We start from the raw sequence: 25,850 nt of genomic DNA on the forward strand, positions 1-25,850 counted from the left end.
GCGGGCAGCCGCCCCGCAGAGGTTCCGTGCGGTTGCACGTGGGGCGCGGCCGCTTCAGCCCGGCGCTGTGCAGCGCTCAGCACAAACGCGCGTACTCTGTTTTGTATCTAAATCTTTATTAGAACAATCCCCAAGAGCTGTAAAACAGTGAAGTAGCAACAAAATTAACTATTAAACACTTCAGTTATCAAAGATATTTAAACAATACGTTCCTATTTCTGCATAGCAGAAGCAAACAGGTTTTAGAGCTCAAACTGTCATGCTCATGTTAATTTGGTTTTGGCAAGAGAATAATATAACCTTAATAATCACATTAATGAAACGGTAACCTCCCATTTCTTAAACCTTAAAGAGCCTTTTTTGTGATTTTACAACTCATCGTTTGGGACAAACACGTGGACTTTTTGTAGCATAGAGTAACAGACAATTTTAATATTAGTAGCACTCTTAAACATGAAGAAACAGTTATCTTTCTAATTTGATTACAGCGCAGTACAAATTACGTATTACCTCAAAAATCATCGCCTGTATCAAAAGTTAAAAAATTTAGAATAATTTATAAAACACTTCCAGAATAGCAAATTATCTGTCTTGAAATGGAGAATGAACTTTATGAACACGCAAACAGATGTATCACAGTAATGTACTATGTATTTGCTAGCGTTTTTTCCTTCTGTTTGAAGTAGGAAGAGCCCAGTTCTCCCCGCGGTTGCACAGGTACAACACGTATGACCACTGTAACTGAAAGCAGAATAGGCCCTACCCAGAAGTTCACTGTACCGTAAATTAAAGCTATAAAAAACATCTACAGTCTTGCATTGTTTTTATTGAATTATTTGCAACACCACAATTGTCATGGGTTTCCTCCCGGACCGCCCAGCCTACTTCCATGATCCGACACCAGCAACGAGGAAATTGTGTGTGCTGCATTATGCAGTTCAAATACATCTGACATCTTTTCTACAACTCATTTTACATCAGTTAATTTGAAGTAAAGATAGTATTGTTTTTCCTAACTAGCCTTTTCTGTTTTGTAGTCTACATGGTGTGAATAAACTTCAAAATATACGCCAGGTAAAATAATAGCCAGTAAGGCACTTTGTCAGAGAGGACACAGCTGTCCAGGCTGAGCAACTGGTCAAAGGGAGACATTCTACGTTACTGAACACAGTCAGTCTATTCTTCATAATCACTTCTCTGACAACCCATTTTTAGAAGAATACTTACTGACTGTCCCAGAATTGGCTTGACATTGCGTCCGCCAAAATCTTTTTCCTGTTCTACAGCAGAACATGCAACAGCAAAATATTTTGTGCTGTTAAATACTAATGTTTAAAAGACTATTCAGCATCCTGGTAACACCCAAAAATCAGCTGCTGAATAATACTTGGAAAAAAACCCCTCAGCATAAGAAATGATCTCATCTTTCTCGTTTCTTTGTTTTGTTTCTGGGGTCACATTTTTTTTTTTTTTTTTTTTTTTTTCCCTTTTACAAAATTTGAAGGCTTGACATCAAAACTTTGGTCTAAAACATGTAAATGAAAGCCATCCACTAATATGTCATAGGGAGACACAATGAATCCAGCCGGAACTAAACCAAACATGATTGCATGGATATGATAGTGGGTGTTTTCTACTGTCTCGTTTTCTACGTTCTGCTTGTTCGAGACCTTCAAGAGAGTTCTTTCTACTCGAGTAAAAGGGTCTTTCTGCAGAGCCACCCTGCCTTTCCAAAGCTTCTCCCAGGAGAGGAGGCACCCAACCGAGGGGCTGAGCCCCTCGCAAGCGGCAGTACGAGGGGCTCCCGCCGGGTTTTCGGTTCTAACATCTCCTCCTCTACTGCGCTGTACGCACAGAACAACAACCAGCCTTTTGTCACTTGTGTCACAGGGCTGGCCCGTGCCTCATGGAACGGGTGGGCATTTTGTCACCGACTCCCGTGGGCTCAGGAGCAAAGCATGTATGACATATTTTACCGTGTTACAGATAGCCACGTGTTCCACTCTCTACGGTGAAGGATGGAATTTTAAATTTTATACTAAATCAAGCAACAAAGTAAATGTCCAAACCCATAAAAGTCACTACTAGTACCTCCTCTGTGGTGTCAGTCTGCAGACTCCGGCCCACAGGGTTAGTTAGGAACCATTACAATAAGCTAGTCTTAAAATATTTTAAGTGATTCTTTCCCAAGTAAATACTTGCATTAATTTCTACTTAATTCATTAATAGCAATTTATTTTTAAAAAGCCAATTTTAATATTAAATCATGATTTATTTATTCAATTTATTGATTACAAAATCTACATGGTATTGCTTTGTATTTTCACAGTTCTCATAATTATATCATTAAGAAAATGGCTTTTAAATTTTCTTCTCAGAAATGATGATCACTTACATTCTAAATAATTTCACAAAAAAATGAGTGGAGCAAATTTATACATATATATTTTTACTGTATATAAAAAATAATACATTTTATTTATTAAAAAAGTCTTCTAATCAAATAACTGTATACTATTTCTATTATGTTTTATTCCTAGTAAACTCTATGGTTACATTCATATGATAAAAAAAGCACGCTGTATTCAGAAATACACTTTTTCAGTTGAGCTCCCAGTAAGACACTCAAGTCCAGTAGAAATATAGATTACTTAATGCAGTTTCTTTAGCTGCAAACTCCTCACACAGTAGTATTAAAAAAAAAAAAAAAAAAAAGCTTTAGCACATTGACTGTAATCAGACCAGCAGCTTTTGTAATCACAGAATGGTGACACACACCCCCAAAAGTTACTGACTTAATTCTCAGAAGAAATTAGAATAATGGGGGTTTGTATATTCAATGCCACGCACATAATGAGAAAGGAATGATGACGATGATGAAAGACTTCATCAGTCGAGTCTGATTTTTTCCGAAGGTAGGTTTCTCAGCCCTTTCTGAAAGTCAGGTTTACTCTAGGGTACCTCAAGAGGGGTTATCAAAAACTGAAGGTGCCCACAATCAGTAGTTACATCTGAAACTGTACGCCTTTATTTTACATTATTTGAGTCCTAAACTGAACCACTCATTTCTGCTTCAGGGGAAAGGGCTGCGGTGCCCACTGGATCACAGAGAATGCATACGGGTATCCTGTCACTTGCACCTCAGTTGACAGGATTTCAAGATCCTGCCATGCCCGTGACTGCAAGTGTGTGGGTGGTAACCACTTGTGCACCAACGTGACCCCAGACCTGTTGCGTGAAGGACAGTATTTCTGCCTTTGTAGTGATGACAATCATCACAAACTGGAGCCATAAGTTAGAGAGCAAAATCACTTTGGGATGTGGATCATCAGTAAATTTTCCCCAGAAACTTGCATTCAAATCACCTGGAAAGGAATTTGCCTTTCTCTTTGTGACACCAATGGACTCCTGGGGCTAGAAAAGTATTTCCAGGCGCTGAACTCCTGTAACAGATCTGGCAGAGGTATGGCACATGCCACTCCTGGAAAGCGGACAGTAGTGGAATACGGTGGAATCCATGAAAACTAGGGGCAGGCCTCAGTATGGTTGGCTCCTTGGGCATCCATGAGACTAATAAATGAAAACCTTTTCAGCTCAGCTCATGGCACTAACCGACTTGAGAAGTACTCCAGTGTAAGACTTTTGCCATGAGCAGAGCTGTTACTAACATCAGTGACAGTTCTACTAACGGGAGGGTCATAGAACTGAACAGAATGTTAATGTGCTTTTTACCAATAGGTTTTGTACTAATGACCAGACAAATTTAATAATCAAAAAGCAAACTAAATCTTTTGGAGCATCTTTCGGTAGCTAAATAATTCATCCTGTATCATGAGAAGAGCCGAGTTCAATGTCTTAATACCTTACTGTGTGAGCCACTGAGAGCCTGGAGACCTGCAGAAAGAGCACACCTGGCTCTCGGCAGCCGTACAGTCATTACAATGTCTCGTTAAGAAGCCCTTCTGAGCTAGGCAGAGGCAATGGAATTCCTTGTGCACATATATGGGCCAGGACTTTCTTCCAAGGAAAAAAAGACTGCATTTGGTTTTCCTTTCAGTGAAGCTCAACTTCCTCATAATGTAGAATACAATCAGAGACTCGTTAGAGATAGAGGGATATTAACACAAGTGCATCTCTCTCAGACATCAGCTAAAAATGATACATTCACCATCTTGTACCAGATGAAACCTCATTTGTGTGAACCACAAGTCACTTCCAGTGCAGTGGGACCTTCCCTCAGTTATACCATCTTTTAAGCACAACTCACAGAAAATTTCACTTTAAGCAGTATCAACTATAGTATTCTCTGACTACCTTCTTTGGGACCTGCAGGGTACCATCATTTCTTAAAAGACGCAGTTGTGGATGTGATTAAAATATCACTACATTTTTCAGTGTAGGGAATCATTAATGCATGTATAATCACAGTTTAAATAGCTGTGAACCAGCTTTTACAAAAAAATACAATCATAGCACCATATTTACAAATTTAGTACCATCTCCTGGTTAACTAGAGAGTCTTGAACTATCTTTTTATGGCTAATTAGGTTATATGGTAGTGCTTTCAAAAAATTGCCTGAATTTCTTTTACAAATATACACTTATAAAAAGAAACATTATCAAAACTGCTGTCATCTAAGGCAGCAACTTGTGTTACAAAAAATTATTAAAACATCATTATAGACTTAAAAAAGCTTCAAATTTACATTTTCCTTTTCATAGGCACTCTATAAACTAAAACGTGGCCTTGTTTTCACAGCTGTTATTTTAAGCATTTAAACTTGTTAAATGTTACCAATGTTGCTCATTTTTTTAGATATAAGCAAAAGGAAAAAAGAATCACCCATTAACCAGAAGCATAATTTACAGTTTTTACTTTTGCCTACTTTATACACGTTTTGCTTAAAAGTGACACTGTTTTGATGTTGAGGTTTAGTGTATGTTATCCCACTGCCTTCTTAGGGCTTAGTTCCTTCTTCCCTAGAATTCGGTGAAGGCTAGCTGACATGAAGTAGGGTTTTGCTGTAGATCCATCATTTCTTTCCAGGTCTTCACCTGAATTTACACAGCAAAAGCAGCCAAAAGAGCAAACAGCAGTACAACCACACACACACACACACACACAGGGAGAGAATTGAAGAAAGGAGAGAGCAGAAGACCCAACATTAAAAAAAAAATCTCAATCAAGGCAATTTAGCTGTGTTGTTAAGTTGATGAAGGACACTATAAAATTTCTATTTCCTCAAACCAGAAGAGGTTTTACACAAAGCAGAGACAAACATCTAGCCATTTTCAAATGACAACAATATATCCTTTTTATTCTCCAGTTCTTTGGTTTGGCAGTATAGGTGGAAATTTTCAGAAATACTCATGCCTCCACCGAAGCCTGGCATTTTGGCTACTTCTTGCTAGAAAATTCGTCCCAAAGAGAGCTGTGGATTTAAGCACTTTTTAAAACTGGACCCTTTTTCACTGCCTAAGATAAAGGTCTTTTGAAAACCTGATGCCACAAGTGCACAATATGCTATATCATCTCCTACTGTCCATTACTGAATGGAAGCATGGGAAGCAAAGCAGAATATGAATTTAAAATAATGAGGCAGACGTGTTACTTTTTTTCCTACAGAAGGTCATGACTAAATCACTGGTCTGGGTTCAGCCCCGTGTTTATGCCATGCAGTAGTCACAGACCAGTGAAACAATTTCACACTGATGGGCAATCTGGAGGGAGTGTGCAGTGAAGCACAGTCATTGCAACTGCAACCCTGCAGAGGCAGACAGCTGTATCTGCAAAGCCAAAAAGAGAGCACTAGTTGTAAGGAATGGCCAAATTGGTTAGAGGAAGCAAATCTTCATATACCTCCATGGCAGTATATACCATGTGTCTTTGGAATAAATTAAAAAGAAAATCTGTTAATTTTTTTAGTGCACCAAAAAACTTTCTAAATTGTATTAGTTTGATCAATTTCCATGTCATTCTAAATAACAGTAATCATTTATTTATGTATTTATTTTATGGTTTTGCTTATCTCTTGGAGTGTTATTAGTGCTATGTCTGCCTGTGATCATGTTTGTTTAGAACCAAAGTCCATAACTCGAGATAAATAGGAGGTAGCTCTCAACTAGACATCAATTTTCATTTTTCTGACTGACTTTGTTCCTGTGATTCTTTGGCAGCCCAGTATTTCCAGAATCACTGCTAACCTTAGTTCCTAGGGAAGCAGGGTTAAGAAGGTGAGTGTTTAAAGAAAAGAAAGAATTTATGCTATTGTAAGAGGAGAATCAGTATTACCATGTTTATCTTGCCTCAGTGATCCACTGTGCATATGATAGATCAAGCCTATGACTATTTCAGTATTCCCTTAATATTATCAAATAATTCACCAACGGCAAGAACAGTCACTGCCATGTAACTTCTACTTGGACCTACCAGAATGACTTTCATTATAGAAAAATTGTATCTTTATTTCTTTAATTCAGTAAATCTAGCGAATGGAATGTATTTTGTAATAAGTACATCCTCTTCTTATAATCATGTCCTAATTTGAGACCAACAGATTTCTTTTGTGATTTCAGTATTCTCTGACTGGACACATTGAACAGCAGTCCCTTTAAGAGTGCCCATGATTGCTTGCCATTGGGGAGTCCAAGGGACAGATAGTTTTTAAAAAGGTATTTCACTCAAATTTGAAGGATATTCAGCATAATACTTTGTTCAGGGCTATTAAGCTGAAAACAAAGGACCACCTATATACCAAAGAATAACTTTGTTATTAACAAGAGGTTTGAGTGAATCATTGCTGTACAGGGCTCTTTACAAAGCACCCAGTAGCAAACTGTTAATGAAAGTTAAGGAACATCTGAAAAACAAAAGCCAGATATCCCCATAAGCCATATAGCTACCTTCCGTTACATAAACTAAACTAACTTTGAATACTAAAACACTTCTGCACTGAAGAATGCATCAAGGAGCCAGTCTGAAAAGCAGCAGCAGTTCGTTTTTCACACAGTCTGCTAGCATGTCACCACAATTCTGTAAGGAACGGATAAGGTGGTTTTCTACTCCTCTTCCCATGACTTGTAGGTATTAGTGAAAGAAAACGTAGTACTTACAAAAGCAGAGGAAAAGCGTGTCGACACACATTGCATAGACGCTGAAGAACCCGTGTGCAACTAGGTAGGAGCCAATAATGACCGTCTACAAAAAACAAACCACAGTTAAAACCCCAAATTTAGTTTGGCACTGATGTGGCAGTGTTCACACAAGTTAGAAGCCTAGTCTGCTGAGCAAATTTGGAAGGATTTAATGGCAGCCCTGTAATTCTGCCAAAGGTTACTACTGCTGTGGAAAGGGATCACAGGTTCAAGACACTGTATCCTAACATGCAGTAGCCGCTAGTTTTCCAACTGCCAAATTGGAGCCATTTCAACCCCCAAAGAGAATATATGCCAAGAATATTCTGAACTCCTTCAAGACTATCCTAAAGAACCACTCATCCTGGAGATGCTCCAGAGTCTACGGGGGCTACAAAAGGAGAAAGAGATGCATCACAAATCCCTTCCATTAGAAGCCACACTGTCATCGGTGCCTCACCACCAGCCTTTGCTGTCTGGGAAGCCTGAGCAAAGCACATGTGAAACCTAATTTTTCTGAAGGTGCAGGGTCACTGCAGTGCCACTTCTGCCTGACGGATCCAGACAACTAGAGTGTGGCAGATCAGTCCTCACGTCAGTGGATAGTATGCCACTGAGAGGATGACAACAGGAGCTGTTACCAGACCATGCCCTGAGTAGTCTGAGCACCTCAAACTGCCCTCAGTGGTCAGGAGATTAGATGGTTGCCTTACCAACAATGGTACCCAGTAGTAATTTAACGTTGGTGCTTCCTGTGCAAAGACTGGTATTCTCTGTGTGAAGAAAAAGAACGCAAGAACACCTGCAAGAAGCACAGAAGATTAGTGATTCCTATGCTAACTCTGATTTCCTAACACCTAAAGAATGGATGAGACAAAACAAACAGACAACAGATCCAAGGCTGGTTTAAGTAAGAGTTTGTAAACAATAAATTCCTCAATACTAATTATCTGCTGGATCTGTATTCTGACAGAAGAGATATGTAAATGAATCAATTACCATAAAGATATTCATGGGCCCAGAAAGACTTTAATGAATTGTTGTTTCATCATTCTACTGTATTTAATAGCAAAATTAATAAATAATGATAAACAAGGCAATGACATGGGATAACAAAGACCTTTGGGTGGATCTTTTCTAAAATAAAAAAAGAGTGAGCAAAATTCTGCTGCTTTAGATTTTATTGCTTGAAGAAATACTTAAGTATTTCAGATTAAAAGGAGAAATGACGGTGCTAGTGATAAGCACGACAATAAGTTTAGAACAGACCAATGCATCCACAACAGAAATTGCCCAAAGAATTTATTCTCAAAGAGGACAGAGACATGAATTAATTTCAGTATTTCATGGCTTACATTTCAGAGAATATGTTTCAAATCAAATTTGCCACCCCAGTTTGAAAGTCATTCTACAGTAATGACAAAATATTTCAGATCTGTTCTTGGTACTAACTTTCAACTTTTGATTAAAATATAATTCATTACTAATCTTTTAAAGTATACAGAATACAAAATATTGTTATTTGTAAAATAATGTTTTGAAACTGCTGTGACAATTTAGAAAAACTCTTGGTACTTTTTCAACTTTTGATTAAAATATAATTCATTACTAATCTTTTAAAGTATACAGAATACAAAATATTGTTATTTGTAAAATAATGTTTTGAAACTGCTGTGACAATTTAGAAAAACCATAAGGGAATATTGCCAACTTGAATTTCTGAAAGTGCTTCATTTAAAAAAAAAAATCACTTTTCTGTCACAGAAAAACATAAATAATATATTTTGATATTTACTGATAACTAAGAAAACCCTATAAGGATGTTAGAAATATTCTATTTCTTTTACTATAGCTTATAGCTATAATGGGCTTGAATACAGCAGAGCTTCAGGCCCATCTCCTGCAGACCTGCACCACCTCCTCTTGTATGCATGCTGTCTACTACCAGGTGAATCTCATTTGCAATCTTATTCAGTTCTTACGAAAGGAGAACTGATTGTGGCTGACTTATTGGATGTGAATTTGGTTTGATCCAGCTATGATGCTTTGGCCACAGAAGTCCTTGCGCCAGCCACACATGCAAGAGCAGTAAAAGCAATTATGGAAAAGATGTTGTCAACAAAACAGTGGGTAAAGGGGAAAAAAAGAAAAATATATTTTAGTTCAATCTTGCAAATCCTGGAAACACAGGAACAGCTTCCCAAATAATCAGATGAATAAGAACCTCCAGTTGTTAACTATGCATATACGAATATGGCAGGCATACTTGTAGGTACCAGAAAATAGAACATACCGTTTGGAAAAAATCGATTAGCTTACCTACACCACCGGCAACAAGAATTTTCCCCAGGAATAAAAGAAAGTCTGTAACTTTGTCCAGAACTGCAACTCTGTTCAGCAAAGGACAAATGATACATAACCATCACAAACCAGACATTTGTATTCTTTCTCCTTAAAACTATGGATAATTGACAAAACACAACCAAGAAGCTGTCTTCTGCTGGTTTCACAGGCTGACAATACAACAATGCAGAAGCACAACTCTGAGATGGGCTTTGTTACAGCCTAATCCCATGAGGCAAAAAAGCACTGAGCCTCTCGTTGACTTAGGCCTTAATGTGGCAATACTGCTACAGCACTTGAAGACTGTTTATTGCTCTTGCTGGTTAAAAAAACCAAAACAAAACATCAAAATATTTTTATTTCAGGCTTTCTACTAGTGTCACAGATAAGCCAGCCCAGAAGAGGCAAAGTACACACCAAAACAAAAAGCAATGTTTGTGTAGATTGCTGGTAGGTCGTCTTTTCACTTGGTCCTATCTGGCCACATTTCATGTCCCCATAACATGCCAAATCTACTATTTTAAGATATCATGGTACAACACTGAAGGCAGGAGGCCTCAAAGCAGGGAGACAATCAATCACAGATGAATGAATGAAGGTAGACAGAAAAATTGACAGTAAATCTGCAGCCCTCATTCAAAGCAACAGCAGGGAGTTTCTGCTCAAAATCCTGCCAGTCTCTCTTATCAGAAACTGCAGGTAAATAATGGGATGGAAAATGAACTTTATATCATCAGCCTCTTGACAGCGCTGAAGGCTATGGATATGGTAATATACAGCACTGACTACCATGAAAGATAAACGATAAGAAATATTAAAGAGAACAAATCATCATTAACCTGTCATAATTCAGAATTAGCAAAATACACAAGGTCAAAAAAATCTCTGTTTGAAACAGTAAAATTATATGTCTGGCTTTTAGCTATTGCTCTTACTGATTAAGAGCAAAAGCACAAAGGACAGTGAGGTGATGTTCTGAAAGGAAACGAAGGCAGCTTCTCTTTCCTATTGCACAGGCACTACATGGTGTGGACACCACCGTACTGATATTAACACAGGGTAACAGAATTAATGCACTTCATTCTCCCACCTCCAATCCTTTCCTCTTCTTTCTTAAGCATTGTTTCCATTTTCCTGTCTTTCAGCCTCCCCCTCCATTCCTCTCCTCCTCCCAGTCCTTTGCTTAATAATTTAAACCACCTAACCAGTTTTACTGTGTCTCTTGCTTGGTAATAAGATTGTCTGCTATTGCATCAACATGGCCTGCTCCTAAGTTATTCTCCCATTATTTTTTTATCTCACAGTAGTACAGGAAGAGCCATGAGAAATGAAGAAAAGTACTGATGAGAACAGGGAGTTTGGCAGGAGTCTTGGTAGTGGGGAAAAGGGCCAGGGGAGTTCCCAGCACCAGGGGACATCTGGTTGTGTTAAAGATACTGGTTTTGAAAGCAAAGTACTCTCTCTTCTTTACTGCCAGTCTCTGACACCCCATAAGCTTTCTGGATAATCTGAAGACTTAGGTCTTTCTGCTTTCCTTTTCACAAACGATGAGTAGACCAAAGCTCAAGAAACACACATACAGCAGATGATGAGCACCCCATTCCTGTATATCCCTAGATCTCCTCTCAGGGGCTCCATTGGTTCCTTGGAGGCACTGTTACAATCTACTGGGTGCTTATGAATTTAAAAGAGCAACAAAACTATTAGATTATATCAACTTTGCATAGGTTACTGTACTGGACAGCCTGCTGTTACACACAGAGTGTTAGAAGTGAGGGCCATGTCTGAGGACAGAAGCTGTTTACAATAATATTTGGAGGAGATGTGGGAGAGGAAAGACGTGTCTTCAGAGTGCAATAGCAGGAAATCCTGACATTTCCAAGGACTGGGAGATGGCCCCTTACCTCACCACATTCCGCATGAGCAAAAAGAATGCTTCCTTTGCCGAGGTGCAGAAGTTTTTACCATATATGGCAATCTGCAAAATAATAGTAGCTGTTAAGTATTTTAAATAATTAGGATACCTCCTTGTATGCCAGAATCTTACTGCGTGTAATGCGTAGTTCTCTGTAATATGTGGCCTTGAAACTCAGATGAACATAAAGCACTTCCCCCAGTCATCTGCTACTCCTCAATGCTTCCCACCAGGTTGGGACAGAATATTATCCATCTTTCCCCTTCAAATCACCTGGTGATGAGCATGCCACCCCTTGTGATCTTGCAGGCAGCAGACTCAGTTCTTAGTTTGCCAAGTAGAGCAAATAAGGTACTTGCTGAGGGATTCTTCTCACTTTGCTAGTTACCTACACTAGATTTATAGTCAGTGGAAAGGAACAGGCACTCATAGAGCAGAAATGAGTTGACGCCTGTAGATATCTCCTTGGACCTGATGCTGCTCTCACTTAAGAAGAAATCAGCAATACCAGTATCAAAGTCAGTGGATTTACATCAGCATAAAGTAAAGCAGCTAAAGTTTTCAGGAACAAAACCATTTCTTCTTCCTGGAATAGTGTCCACAAGGGTAAGATATACTAGAACAGCTCTTAGTGCAGTCAGTTTACCAACTGTAAACAAGACAGTCAAAAAGAATACTTCCTCTTCAAGATGCCATTAATTTGAAATATCAATTGCATGAACATGGGTTATAATGGACCCATCACAGCCACCTCCTTTGGGATAACAGGTCCATGACTGTACCATTCAATCACTGAAATTGCTTCAAGTCAGAACATCCAAGGCTGAAATCTGTGTATGTTTATTTAGGTGAAAATCTGGAATTTCTCTTCTGGAAGATAAGGAGGGTTATTTTAGAGTAATATCACTGCTGCTGCTAGTAGAATTTGTGCTTTTAACTTCCAGGAGGAAATACAGATACCACATGCCTTCTGACCTCCTTATTCAAACACTACCTCCAAACAGAAGCGTCATCAACATGCAGTCTGAAACAAGCTAATATTCCTGTTGAAATCAGGACTTCAATTGCTGAATCAGAGGGGGAGTTAACCAGTTATGCCATTCCTTCCCACTCACTTTGGGGGGTGAGGGGAATGGACAAGGACAGGCATGAAAAGAGGCTGAGTTTAGAAGAAGAAAAAAAAAAGATCTTACTTTTTCATGGTAGGACCACATGCATTTCCTGAAAACTCCCATAAATCCCATTATTTATTCAGCAGATTCTAGTACTGCTGGCTGTTGACCAACTAGTAGTGGCTATGGTATTTTAGTGTCCCAGATAGGGGAGACCACATGCAGAGACAGCACATACCATGATGTAGGCATTTCTGTTTATAAACTTTAAGAATTTTTCCAAACACCAGAAACAGCATTTGAGGCAGCAGAGTAGAAATCTAGTGAAGGAGTTCTGTGTACCTGAAAAAAGGAGGGAGTACATCATACATAGAACTCACGAACAGTCTTCAGAACCTAGAAAGCTATTCAGAAGAAAATCTTAAATTGTCACAAAAGCAGAAACATTATTTATTTTCTTCTAGGTATGGACTCTCTTTCTCAATGAAATTTAGCCGACTAGCTTTCAATTAGATCAGATCCACATCCCACATGAACTTTGCATTAAGTTCCCAAGGATATAGACTCAATTTGAGTAAATCAGCACAAATTCACTGGCTTCAAAGGGAACTACAGTGGCTAAAAATAATGTGGAATTAATCTCTTTTCATTGCTGAAGAAACATCTTGGGAAAATAAGGAAGTAATTTACCAAAGGAGGTCTTAATAACATAGAGCAGATTCATAAATCTCACCTTTCAGTTTGTGATCCAAGTACTCCAGTATTACTCTAATAAGCTGGACAATTGCAAGAATTAAGGCTCCAAATGCCAACGAACCTGTATGGTATCTAAACAAAATAAATGACTGTTATATTGCACATATGTGTATATGCACAATTATATACGTATGTGCATATGTGTGTGTATATTTATATAAATAAAATTCTAACTGGAGGAAGGTCCATTAGTGGGAATTACATATACTAATGGACCTTCATTCTGATCCACCAGAGAGAGGAACAGGATGAAGCCATCGGTGCTGTTGGTGTTTGTGTGAGTGCTGTGTCTGTCTGTCTGTCAATCTGTGTGGCCAGCTGTGTATATAAGTGTTGTATACATGTGTGCCTACTGGGAGTACCTGCTCAGCCTTGTCATTGGTTGGACCTGGCGGCGTGGAGCTGCAGCAGCCTTGCTGCTATTGGGCTACAGGATTCAGTCTCCCCCTAACAACTACATTTTCCTGATTGTACTGGTTTTGGATGGAATAGAGTTAGTTTTCTTCATAGTAGCTTGTACGGTGCTATGTTTTGGATTTGTGCTGAAAACAGCATTGATAACACACTGATGTTTTAGCTATTGCTGGGCAGCGTCAAGGCCTTTTCTGCTCCTCACCCTGCCCTGCCAGCAAGCAGGCTGGGGGTGCACAAGAAGTTGGGAGGGTACACAGCTGGGACAGCTGACCCCAACTGACCAAAGGGATATTCCATACCATATCGTGTCGTGCTCAGCAACAACAGCTGGGGGGAAGGAGGAAGAAGAGGGGGACGTTTGGAGCTATGGAGTTTGTCTTCCCAAGTCACCGCTACACATGATGAAGCCCTGCTGTCCTGGAGGTGGCTGAACACCTGCCTGCTGATGGGAAGTAGTGAATGAATTCCTTGGTTTACTTTGCTTGTGCACACAGCTTTGCTTTACCTATTAAACTGTCTTTATCTCAGCCCACGCATTTTCGCGCTTTCACCCTTCCAATTCTCTCCCCCATCCCACTGTGGGGGAGTGAGCGAGCAGCTGCGCGGGGCTTGGCTGACTACTGGGATTAAACCACAATGCTGACTAATCATTTCCATTCGATATTCTAAGTCTGGCTTCCCTAGATGTAAAAAGAGCACTTGTTGGATACATGACAAGGCTCACATCCAGCTCCACAGTCTTACCGTATTGCTCGTCCAAATGAAGAGAAGAGTGGCCACAGTGGAATATCAGCTGGTTTTCGAGAGGCCCAGTAATAAGAGGCAAAGGCACCAGCAAGGGTACACTGACCCAGTGCAATTGCAAAGTTCACCAGCCAGAGAAAGACAAAGGCATTGGCTAACTGGAAGATGAAGATGTACTTATGATACAGGCTTTCTCCTCCATAAAAAGCAAAAGTACACTGAGCACCCGGACACAATTTAGTCACATTGGTTGTGTTAAAAGTCTGTATAGAAGGAAAAATAAACAACACAATGGTAAGCAATAAATTCTGTGTACACAGTCTCTGAAGTTTAGCAGCTTAATACAAATAACATAATTCTGTTTCATGTTTCATTAGCTCATTCAACACCGCACTCCAATACTATGTAACATATTTACATATTTAAGGATTTGTATTAATGTCTTATGCAGGTGCTTAACTTTATGCAGTCAGCAAACAGGGCTGTTTACCACATGCCTGAAACCTACATAAATGGAATCTGAATTTCAGAAATCTACTTTTAAGATACATAAACACTTCAGTTTCATTAAAGAAAACCTGCTCACATTAAAAAAAAAAAAAATATTTGAAAACCAGAGGCCAAATCTCAGTTTGGGTAAATCACCACAGTTGAACTGAAATCAGCTGAGCCATGCCATTTTATACAAGCTGTGGATGTGGTCACAATTTCCCTTACCTATCTTAGAGTATTAAAACAGGAGCAGTCTTTACATTTAATTACTTTTCCCTATTTCTATTGTTCATTTCATGTATTTGCTCAGTTTGGGCATGAAATAAAACCAGTCAATTTCTCATCCCTTTCTTTTTAGTGTTCAGACATCAGCAGGGTGGGGAATTGTTTGGGATATACATAACCACAGCAGTACATTGAAATTTAAACACCTGAAAATAACCCTGCTATAACATTTGATAAATATTTCTAGTTTTCAAAAAATACTTAAATTCAACCCCACAGTCAAGTCAAAACATTTGACTGAAGACAAAACAAACAAAAAAAGACAAATATGTTTGGAGCTTCATAAAGGTCATTGCTGTGCCATAAGAACCCCAATATTTAGCTAAGCCTCTGCTTCAAAACATGGCTAGTCCTTGGGCAAGTTTGAGGCACAGCTTTCAAAGTCTTACATTGCCTTTTGAGGACCATGAAATAGAATCCTCATGAATTCAAGAACACCTTTCCAAATAAACCTGTATTTCTGTGTCTTCCTTTCTCACCCTGTAAATTAGAACAGTTAATATTTACCTGCCTCACAGGACAGCTTAGCAGAAAAATTAGTTTATGTCTGTAAATTGCTTTGAACAAAGAAGCGTTATCTGAACACTAAGTACTATTTTCACATTTAACATGAGGAAACATTACTTAGAATATACATATTTTCTACGAGCATTGCATTTAATAGTGATTAAGAAATGCAGTTAGTATAGCTCTCACTATAGGTAAGTATTTGTTACACTTACCTCTGGGTCACAAGTCAGGTTTGCATATTTGCACAGTGTTTGATTAGCCATTACTTTATACACAGGTTCTCCTGATGTAGCCAGAAAACTGAATGAAATATTTTAAGGAGGAATCACAGAATTGTAGACTTTGAGCAACTTAAGATTCTGCAGTGGGTAACCACTAGCTCTAAAGAACTTGTACAGATAACAGAAAAACTGCTCTTGCTATGCAGCAATGTATACGAAGGGTTGATAGACAAGACTGAATACTCTCATTACTTAGAGAACTAAGGCAAACTCCATCCCAGAGCTGTAATAACCCCTGACCAGAGTGGGCAAGGGGAATAACCTTGAAAGTTGACTCAGTCTCTCCTGCACATCTACTTTTGACAAGGCAGATTATGCAGTAGTTCTTTGACAGTTCGTATTTTGGTGGAAGTAGACACAGAGCATAAGGATAAATTAACATTGTCCTGAACAGCAACAACTGACCCTCTTTGCATGTGAAAGAACAATTTGTTTTCAAAAAGCAACTTTCCCCTTTCTGATACCTTGCAAACCCTTGCTGTTCCGGGAACAGACAGACAGTGGTTGCTGTTATGTAATTTAGAGAGGACTCAGTGCACTGTATGCACTCTGTATTCTCTCACTCCTTTCCTATACTTTTCTGAACAAAACACACCTGGAGCCCACCCCACCCCCAGCTAACTAAAAGACCATTAACATCAGGCCTACAGAGCATGCAGCACATTAAAGACCATATTCACTCTTTGCTGAGGGCCCTTTTTTACCCCTTGAAGTCAACCTTATGTAGTACACAAGGCCTTGTATGATCCCCCTGCCTTGGCATGAATTTTAGTCCAGTTATTTTTAATGAAATTAAATTCATTGTCCGATTTGTACATCACATGTAAAGTGCAGTGAGGAAGAGTGCATCAGTGCAGCAAATGCTAAGTGACCAAATAACCCTCTTAATGCTTGTTTGGTTAAGGCGAAAGCAGAGAATTATCTGGTCTTGCAGACCAGACGACTGTTCCTCCAGAGAGGTACACAGACAGAAGGATACACAGCTGTCACAGCCCAGTAGGAAATACAAATTGCAATGAGTATGAAGGTGACGATTGGGTAGAACAATGTAGACATTATATAGCCAATAGCCCTACGAAAGAAAGAAAACATATTAGTAAGCCACAACAATTTAAGAAACAAGCTTTTTATCAGTCCTCTTCTAGCATCATCCTTTTTACTTTGAGCTACTTGTTGATAGTTGTAGCATAATCTAGTGCTGGGATCTCAGAATACTGCAGGTTCTTTCTTCAAATGTCTTCACATCTTCACTTTGTCATTTCTACCGCTCCACTTTTATTGGCAGCACTACAGCCAACTTTATCAATTTGCTACGTTCAAGCCTGTCTTCTACTTCGTCCTTCTCCATTACTGCTTCACAGATCCAGCTCTTTCCAGGTCACAAACCCATTTCAATCACATCTCTCTGCTGACTGCTGCAGACATTACCCTTTATTTCCTCATCCCACTCTGCTCAGTTCCTATGCCCTTCCTTCAGCTCCTACACACCTGAAATTGCCTCTTGCTACTTTGTATTTGAGGACTCTGTTCCCAGCCCCTTTCCTGCCTTAAGTACTAACTATTTTGGGGCAGGGACATTCAACTTGTCTTTGTATTGCTGGGACATGCTAACACCTTCCTGTGACTATGTGACTTTCCTTGCATGTGCCATAAATGAGTGGTGCTTGCCTTTTGCTGTTGACAGCTTAGAGAGCTCCTTTTAACATCAAGGCTGATGTTTTAGAGGCTGACATTCTACTAATACTTCTTGTGGCTAGAATGCGACTAGTGAGCAGGAACTTGAGCATGCCAGTTCCTACTCTGCCAGGGACGACTCCTCTGGAAAAGAGTGAGTTGATACAGCCCCTCTGGGTAAACTGGCTGCAGCTATCTCAGAGGCAAACACCTCCAGCTGGGTATCTCACTGGATGTGATTTCAGAGAGCATGTGTTTTGTTCACTGAAGCTTACAGGTTGTTCTCTACCTCTTCCCATTACTCTGAATTTTCTTTCCAGTGACCCTGTAAGTTTATCACAAGCCTTTTTGTCTCTTATTATTTCCTATAGTATTTCTCCTATGACTTGTGGCACTTCCGATGCTATTTGTTTTATAGGAGGCAGTTTCCAGAATGTAAAAGGAGACAAATTTACTCAGTTCCTGCTGCTAAACTAGTAAATGCTGGGGGGAATGCAAGAGAACTGTCATGGGCAATCAAGAGGTTAAGAGCAACACATCAATTTCTGTCTGAGTCTGGAGATGTAAAAGTCCATTAAGAGCCACACAGCCTTATGCTGTCTGAGAAATAATCATTACATATTAGCAGTGTTCAGCAGTTAATAGCAGGCCTCTTAGTTACCACTAAGACCACGGACAGTTACTCCAACAGAGTAACAACTGTTAATTGTTTCTAACTATGGATTTCAAGTCAATTATTAGTATTATAATTGTAATATTTTTGAAAGTGTAGTTAAAAGGTATTGAAAAATGTAATTTGATTTCCAGTCATTAGCAGCGTATTTTTGATCTTCCTGAATACAGAGCATGGTCTGTTAGGTTTACAGTAATTACATACAGTGTTTCACCTCACGCATTATGCATGAGAGTAAAAACATCACCCTCAAGTGACCTTTCCATGCTGCTGAAAAACTACAGAATGTTATTACTTCTCAGCAGGAAGTTTATGAACTTTCTGAAATCTTTCTACCTGTCAAGGTTGTGAACAAAAGTGTTGCAGAGTGCTAAAAGTGCTCCTGGATTTTAATGAACAGGAATTAGAGTATAATTTAGTGCTGCCAAAATTAATTGCTATGCTCTAATTGCACAGTAGCATAAGACAGGAAACAGGTACCTGGCTGAATACAGAACTTCAGTATTTCTTAATCCCATTACAAAAATCCCAAATCCTGATTCCTGAGAACCACAATGTCAACGGAGGTGGCAGAAAACTACAAGCAAGTGTACATAAATGCAGAGCAAACTCTATGTGCTCTAACAACAGAGGTCTACTTCCAAGGCCTATGAGACCTTAGCCTATTTGCAATGAAATCCAATGGCCTGACGTTTTAAGTCCGTTTCTCCTTTGTTACATTCCCATTTTAAAAAAAAAAGAACTAAGTGTTGGCACTGTGTAAAACAGGAACCACTGTGAACAAAGTCTATGCAGATTTCAGGAAACACAAAACAAAGAGGTCTCCTAGGCCTTCAACTCTCATATCCTGCTCTGCTTTCTTCTGTACTCAGAGCTGAAAAGAAGTGTCTTGGACTGCACCATATGACAACATCTGGTCATGGAAGTCTCCTTTTCTCTCTGCAGATTTATGCATGTCCACACAAAGTTTGATTGGAGCCAGAAGAATCCAGTCTTTCCTAAATGAAAGCCCCAGCCAAAACAACACCAATCCTCTACCACTAGTATGTCACTCCAGAGACAATCCAATGACAGAGCAAAGTTGGCAGATATAGGTCCCAGGCTCCTATTAACAGTGTACCACACTTAGCATTTCTGCTGATACACCTTCTTGCACTGAGGATACGTCGTTACCACTAACAGTATATGTACTCTTAAGGCAGGGAGCTGAGAGATAAGAAATGTCTTACTGCAAAAGAGGAAGCTCTTATAAGCACAGCCTCATTAACAGAGAACTGGCATTCCTTATACTACCTGTTCAGCTCAACAAATCCAGTGTTGTACTTTAACCCCCAACTTTCTGCCCTTGGTAGTGCAAGATGAAGCTCAAGAAGAGTGTAGCCTAGAGATCATTTAATAAAATTCGAAATATATTAAAATCAGACAAACATACCTACTACCTTCCTTCAACAGTGCAATAGCAATCCGGATCCGATTCCTTAGGAAGATCAGCATCAGTATGATTATGACCTCAACAGCACAAAGTATAATCACTGTAAACAAACAAAAAAAGTTAGATTTATCAAGAATCGAACCAATATGCTGCCTCTGTAAATTGTTTTTTTTTCCTTGTATTATACACTATTGTTCATGAACTCCATAAAATTCTCTGCTAAAGCATTCTCTCTTTCTCTCACTGCACCTACCAATCTTCAATCCTATTTCATAGTTTTCTAAGTTCCAGCGTAAGGAAATTTACATGCAGAGAGTTAGTCAGAATGTGTAGGACCCTGACATTAGCATTTATAATTTTAGAAGAAAAGTGGAACATATCATTCTCAGACAAAGATAATAATTTACTTAAATGTGACTGTAGCATTTGGCCTTAGATACAGTTCACCCTTAACAAATTCTACTTTTCATAAACAAGCATTTTGCATGTTCATACTCTAATGCTGCTAATTTGTAGTATTTAGATACAATAAAATAAATAAAAAGGAGATGAATCAACATTTTCACGAGTGCATTTTTCTGATATATATTATTCTAACATTTAGATGTACTTAAATCAATAGGTTTGTTTGTGTATTAACCTGGCATGACCTCCTTTCACCTCATTTGAGTGAAAAAAAAGAAGAGGCTAAGATAGGACAGTTTTGGACAAATTACTTTCACCTTCCAGTTGTGCTGCTGGAATCATACAAACTTGCTCTGAGGTCAAAGAACTGAGAGCACCATGTTCCAGAACATGTCCTCTCTTAGTTATGAGCAGCGTTTGAATCATAACCCAGATCTGGTTTAAAGAGTCTGCTTCAGTCTGATTTATATTTGTGTCAGTTCAAAACCTACTTCTGCAGTAGAAAGTAAAAAAATTCTCTGGACTTCATCTAGAGAAGACAGAGTCTTTAACGCCTGAAGCACATCTCCTCTGACTCTCAGACATATCCATTAATTCTGGGTGCTTCAGACAGTTAGACAACATTTAAACCAGTCCAGCAGTTGTGGATGGTTGCATGCAGCAGGACCTGTCTCCTCCAGCTGAAACCAAGAAGTTTTGTGGAGGGAGAGGAAGACAGAAGGGATATTATCCCTAAGCCTTGGCTTGTCTGGAGGTTTGTAAAGGGACATGGGAATTGGCTTCAGGTCCCACAGCTTAGACAGTCTCCGAATCCAGACCCAGATAGTCACAGATGACATTAAATTGCAATCCCAAGTATTATCAGTATCCCTAGCCATCAGAACTGCAGGTGGCAGAAGACCGCTGTGGTCCTCAGAGCCACAGACTTTGTTCAGAACAAAGTGTTTGCTACATGTATGTCAGCACCTCTTTTTGATATGGTTCCCCATGAAGGAATACATAATCGGGTTTCTTTAAAATTGGTCACATTCCAGTTCAGCTCTGTTAACTTAATGTAGCTTGTCCCAAACATTGTGAAAAAGTAAAGCAATGTCAGTACATGATGAGTTCTAGACTAGGACTAAGAGGACCTACGTTTTCTTCAAGGATATTTAACTGCTTTGCTGGGTGACTTTGGAAAAGTAATTTAATTCCTGAGTACCTCAATTTACTCACTGAAAGTGACACTGACCTCTAGATAAACTATACATTGGTTGCTAAGAATCAGGCAGGGGAATGGCTTGGAGAGTTACAAGGAAAAACATAATGAAGTCCTAATATTCTCTAGGGATAGCATACTAAAAAGCTCTGCCTCAACAATATGTAGAAGATGGCTCATGAGCTCAATGATCCAACACAGAGTTAAATGCAGACACAAAGCAGAGAAAGGAGATGTAAGCAGTAAACTACTGCTCTATTAATTTAGCTACCAATAGGGAGAGGCAGTGTTTTAGGTTATGTTCCATTCATCATCAGTTTGTGTCTGTGTGCCTTCTAACAGAGCAGTAACAGCAGTGCAAGTAATATTTGACAGGTATTTGTCCTCTCTTCTGCCCCTCCTTCCCCGGGGAGGGATGTGTATGCTGCAGGCTGTCTTGTTCCAGTAGGATTTTCTTTTAAATACACTGCCCTTGTAAGAGAAGGCAATGAAACACTTTTGAAAATAAAGGTGATGAAATTTGCGATGGTTCATTCCACAGTCTTAGATCAGCCTCCAAGAAAATTCAGTGACCTGAATGAAAACAGTTCTACAAAGATGTGTAGAGGGCCCTTAAAGAGGGAGAATAAACAGATTGGGAGAGAAAAATGCCCTTCCTTATGCAACTTCATCAGGACTAACTTAGTTATTGCCTTCTACTTCCCCATTATGAAGACTGAACACACAGGAAATGGAATGCTAGTAACGGGCATTTTTCACTCTCGTCACCAGTGCAATTGCATTATCTCCCCTTACAAATATACTAGTCTTCTTGCAAAAAAGTAGATTTCTGCATGATACAAAGAAAGAATTCTGCTTACTTCTCTGAGCGACATACGTAGAGGAGGAGATTTAACAAGGCAGAAACTGTAGCAAGACAGTGATTGATTCTCCTGAATATCCATTAACAGATACCAAGTTTAAAGGGCACTTACTAAATGCTAACCATGTTTGCCTCAGTTGCAGGTACACTCTGAAGTCTGTCTGGAATCCAATATCGTAAACAGTGAGGTCAGATCCAGGTATTCCTTTAAGATGATCATACTCCCAGTAACAATGCCAGATGCCTTTTAAAAAGCAATCAATATAAAATGAGTGTTTCCAAAGAGTGCAAAGACAAGTTTTTTAAAAAAATCTTTTACAAGCCAAGTGTTTTGTCTTCAGCATGTCAGGTAAGCAAAAACCAAAAATGCATTACTGTGAGACTAGTCAACTATAACACCACATACATAGAAAAGAAATATCAGTACAAGTGAATACAGACTAAGCATACTGTGGGTAGATAATCCAGGTTACTACATCTGATGCTAAGTATCAGCACAGCTGGATTCTTACTAAATTTCGCTGCCATTTAAGCCCTTCTCACTTAACTGTGTCTAAAACTAGGCATTAATTCTCCCAATTGTACCATTTAATTGATGTAATTACTGATTTTCCTTGCCCAAACTTAAGCAATAAAGAAAAATAGCCTCAGAGGCTAGAAGATTGCACCTACCATAACCTATAATTCCAATCACACCAAAGATGAAAATCCAGAAGAGAACCCCAGCCGTGAACCTCAATAACACAAGGAAGAGCAGACTCACAATCATTGCAATGAACAGCCCACTAGAAAGACAAGAAACAGAAACACAGGGAAAACAAGTGTGAGAATCTTCACCTCCTGGCATGCCTGTTACTCCAAACGAGGGTCACTTCATCTCACATAAGAGAATGATTTGTAAAAATGTATTTCAAAATCTTCCTTATGAAATACATCCTCATGGCTATTATCTGCTATTAGAAACAAATAGCTTATATATGATGATCTCACAGGGCAGAGCCAGAAATGTTTGTACACACTAGGTTCTCAGGTTGGCTGAATGGGACTAGTACAATGCCTTTTTGGTCATTTACACCAGCTGAACAACTCACTGCCTTTTTCAGGCCATGGTCTAGTCTACAGAACAGGAAGTTAAATTGGAGGAATACCTACGTGTGGGGAGGTTGCTGGTTTATGTCCTCCATTAAAAATCCCTACTTGCAAAGAAACAATGTTAGTAAAGTAACATTCTAGGAGCTTTCCTAGAAAAAAAGAATTAAATTTAGGAGGAAAACCAGTGACTCTTTTTACCCATCAGAAGAAGAAATGATCACGGCATTGTGATGCATAAAAAGAAACTGTTAAGAGCTATCAATGGGGCCCCTAGGAAAGACATCTACAGAGTGTCTTCTCTTTATCAAGTCTGTGGTAAGCAAATATTTGTTTTCATTTCACTCCCAGAAAGCAAGTCAGAAAGGAAAAAATGACTGCAAAAGGCCTTTTTACTCAGTGAGGCATCATTCTAAAGCAATGTGAATAAAGCCATGTGAATAAAGCAGTGTGAATAATAATCCCATCCAAGAAACATCCAGCTCAGATGCTTCACAGCACATTTCATTTCTCAGAATTTTTAGTAGGTGCTACATCAGAATTTTGTATTAGTACAGACTCAAAAAAAGTTAAAACCTCTTCTTGCCCGTGTTCAGTAACTTCTCTTCTGAACATTCCCAACTTATTTAGTCAGTTACCAAAGATAAAAAATGGGTCAGCCTGATCATAAACAATCAAAACCAGATGTTTTGGGCAAACTAAGTCAGATGGGCAGAGGGACAAGAAAAAGAACATCAGCTTATTTAGTTAAACCTTTGTAAGCTGGTCTTAAGTCCTAGCCCTTTAAAGGCTTCCTAGCATGATGTATTTTCTCTTTCTGAATGGCTTGTTTGAAATTCAGAATTTATTCCTCAAAAAAAGTCGTGGTTTTGGAGCTTATGACTCTATTCTTGAAAGCAGTAAGTTACCTTTATCTAAAGTTATCTTTAGATATACACGAGTCCTAGTAACACCAAAACTGAGTACGTGGTAACAACTGTCCTCAATAGACTGGTTCCCTTAAACTGAGGCTTGAAAGCAGCAGTTCTTTTTGGGTATGCTAAAAAGACTAGAGCAATTCCATATTTAATTTTTAATCCAGCCTCCTTTCACTATCAGGCCTTCATTGTCATCACCCAAACTCTGGCACTTAAATATGTTTGTCCAGAAATCATTTAATGTATGCTATCATTTGGTGAAAAGTGTGAAGAAAATTCTATCCAACTACTTTAAAAGTAGCAACAATTCCTTATAAAAATATCATATTTGAAATGTGGAAACTGGCTTCAGTATTTAGAATTTCTGTTCAAAAAATGGTCAATTCTCTCTCCAGCCTATCTGTTCAGTGCTATCTCCTTTGAAAGAATCTGTACCATAAGCCTGATTTCAGTAAGAGATCTAGAGAGAACTGAGCTTGCTGGATACCAGTGAGTTTCTTGCCACTGACTATTGTGAGCACAGTATTAGACTATGAGAAAGCTGTCCTCCCACCAGTGATTGAACACCTTTAAAAGCTGACAACTTATGTTACTGAACTGACTAATTCTCCATATTAAGTTTATTATCTAAAGTTTATGTATTTATTGTTGTGGATTTGCATTCAGGCTCGAATAATGTATGCTTAATATGTGCATGTTATAGGCTCTCACCTGGCAAAGACTTCCGCTCCTGTTTAAATTGATCAACACCCTGGTCCATCAAAACCAGTATTAATGGGCTAAGAATGCACATATACTTATATATTTGCTTCAGCAAAATAGCTACTTCTTTTGTTTCAGTGCTGCATTTTTACTAATTGGTGATTAGTGAGTATTAATTGCAAGATAAAGTTAATACTGTTCAATACTTTTTGTTCTTGATGTTGCTTTGCCTGCTGCATTGGATTTATGGATTTATACTGGATTTATGGATTATAATGGATTTAACTATATATTGCTAGTATTAATTTAGAAATTATGTGTTTTTTATATATAGTAATGACACTTAGCAACTGCAATTGGTTTGAAAGTCTCTTAATTAAGATTTTTCAGTTTTGGAATTACCACGCAGATGAGTCCTGCAACAGAAGACAGCACCTCCTGTTTTTTTGCCTGGTAGGATATTAAAAAGCTACCCCAGATCAACTGACACTCTATGTATGTATGCTGTGCTATCCTTACCTCATGTACAGAACCATAACAACGTTATTATCATGGGATGAAAGGAAATTACAGTTGCTCCTTGAGTTTAAAAGTAGGATTGGTAACAAACACATACATAATCTATTTTTTAATTCCCTGCATGCTCCAAAGTGAGTTTGGAAAAATTAAAAATACCCATGAAAATCTTACATTAAAATCCAATACCAAGAAATGGCATAGTCTTCAAAAATTTTCATTCCAACTGATCTTGCATCCAGGACATTATTGATGCCGCTGAGAAAAGACAAACCAAAGAAAAGGTTACTTTAGGTAGAAAAGCAGAATTTATTTAAACAACAAATAGGCTCAGTGAAAGAATTTGAAATATCTTTGCTAGTGATAAGAGTATATTACTATCCTCCAGCTGCAGTT

At 38.7% G+C, this 25,850-nt stretch overlaps 1 protein-coding gene across 1 annotated transcript in view; it reads right to left on the minus strand.

Annotated features, from left to right (window-relative positions):
* Positions 1-4,426: 4,426 nt before the first annotated feature.
* SLC44A5 (solute carrier family 44 member 5) overlaps positions 4,427-25,850 on the minus strand; it is a 55,446-nt gene continuing 34,022 nt past the window's right edge. The window contains exons 9-22 of the mRNA XM_009285308.1: positions 25,629-25,712; positions 22,903-23,015; positions 22,343-22,474; positions 19,766-19,865; positions 16,966-17,058; positions 15,918-16,005; positions 14,419-14,681; positions 13,238-13,332; positions 12,743-12,846; positions 11,382-11,455; positions 9,454-9,524; positions 7,848-7,936; positions 7,114-7,198; positions 4,427-5,055 (exon numbers count right to left, since the gene is read on the minus strand). Of these exons, the coding sequence (XP_009283583.1) occupies positions 4,943-5,055; positions 7,114-7,198; positions 7,848-7,936; positions 9,454-9,524; positions 11,382-11,455; positions 12,743-12,846; positions 13,238-13,332; positions 14,419-14,681; positions 15,918-16,005; positions 16,966-17,058; positions 19,766-19,865; positions 22,343-22,474; positions 22,903-23,015; positions 25,629-25,712 (1,504 nt within the window). The 3' untranslated portion in view covers positions 4,427-4,942. The remainder of the gene's footprint in view (positions 5,056-7,113; positions 7,199-7,847; positions 7,937-9,453; positions 9,525-11,381; positions 11,456-12,742; positions 12,847-13,237; positions 13,333-14,418; positions 14,682-15,917; positions 16,006-16,965; positions 17,059-19,765; positions 19,866-22,342; positions 22,475-22,902; positions 23,016-25,628; positions 25,713-25,850) is intronic.

The sequence above is a fragment of the Aptenodytes forsteri genome, unplaced genomic scaffold (assembly GCF_000699145.1).
Source record: "Aptenodytes forsteri isolate BGI_AS27 unplaced genomic scaffold, ASM69914v1 Scaffold104, whole genome shotgun sequence".
NCBI classification, from domain to species: Eukaryota; Metazoa; Chordata; class Aves; order Sphenisciformes; family Spheniscidae; genus Aptenodytes; species Aptenodytes forsteri.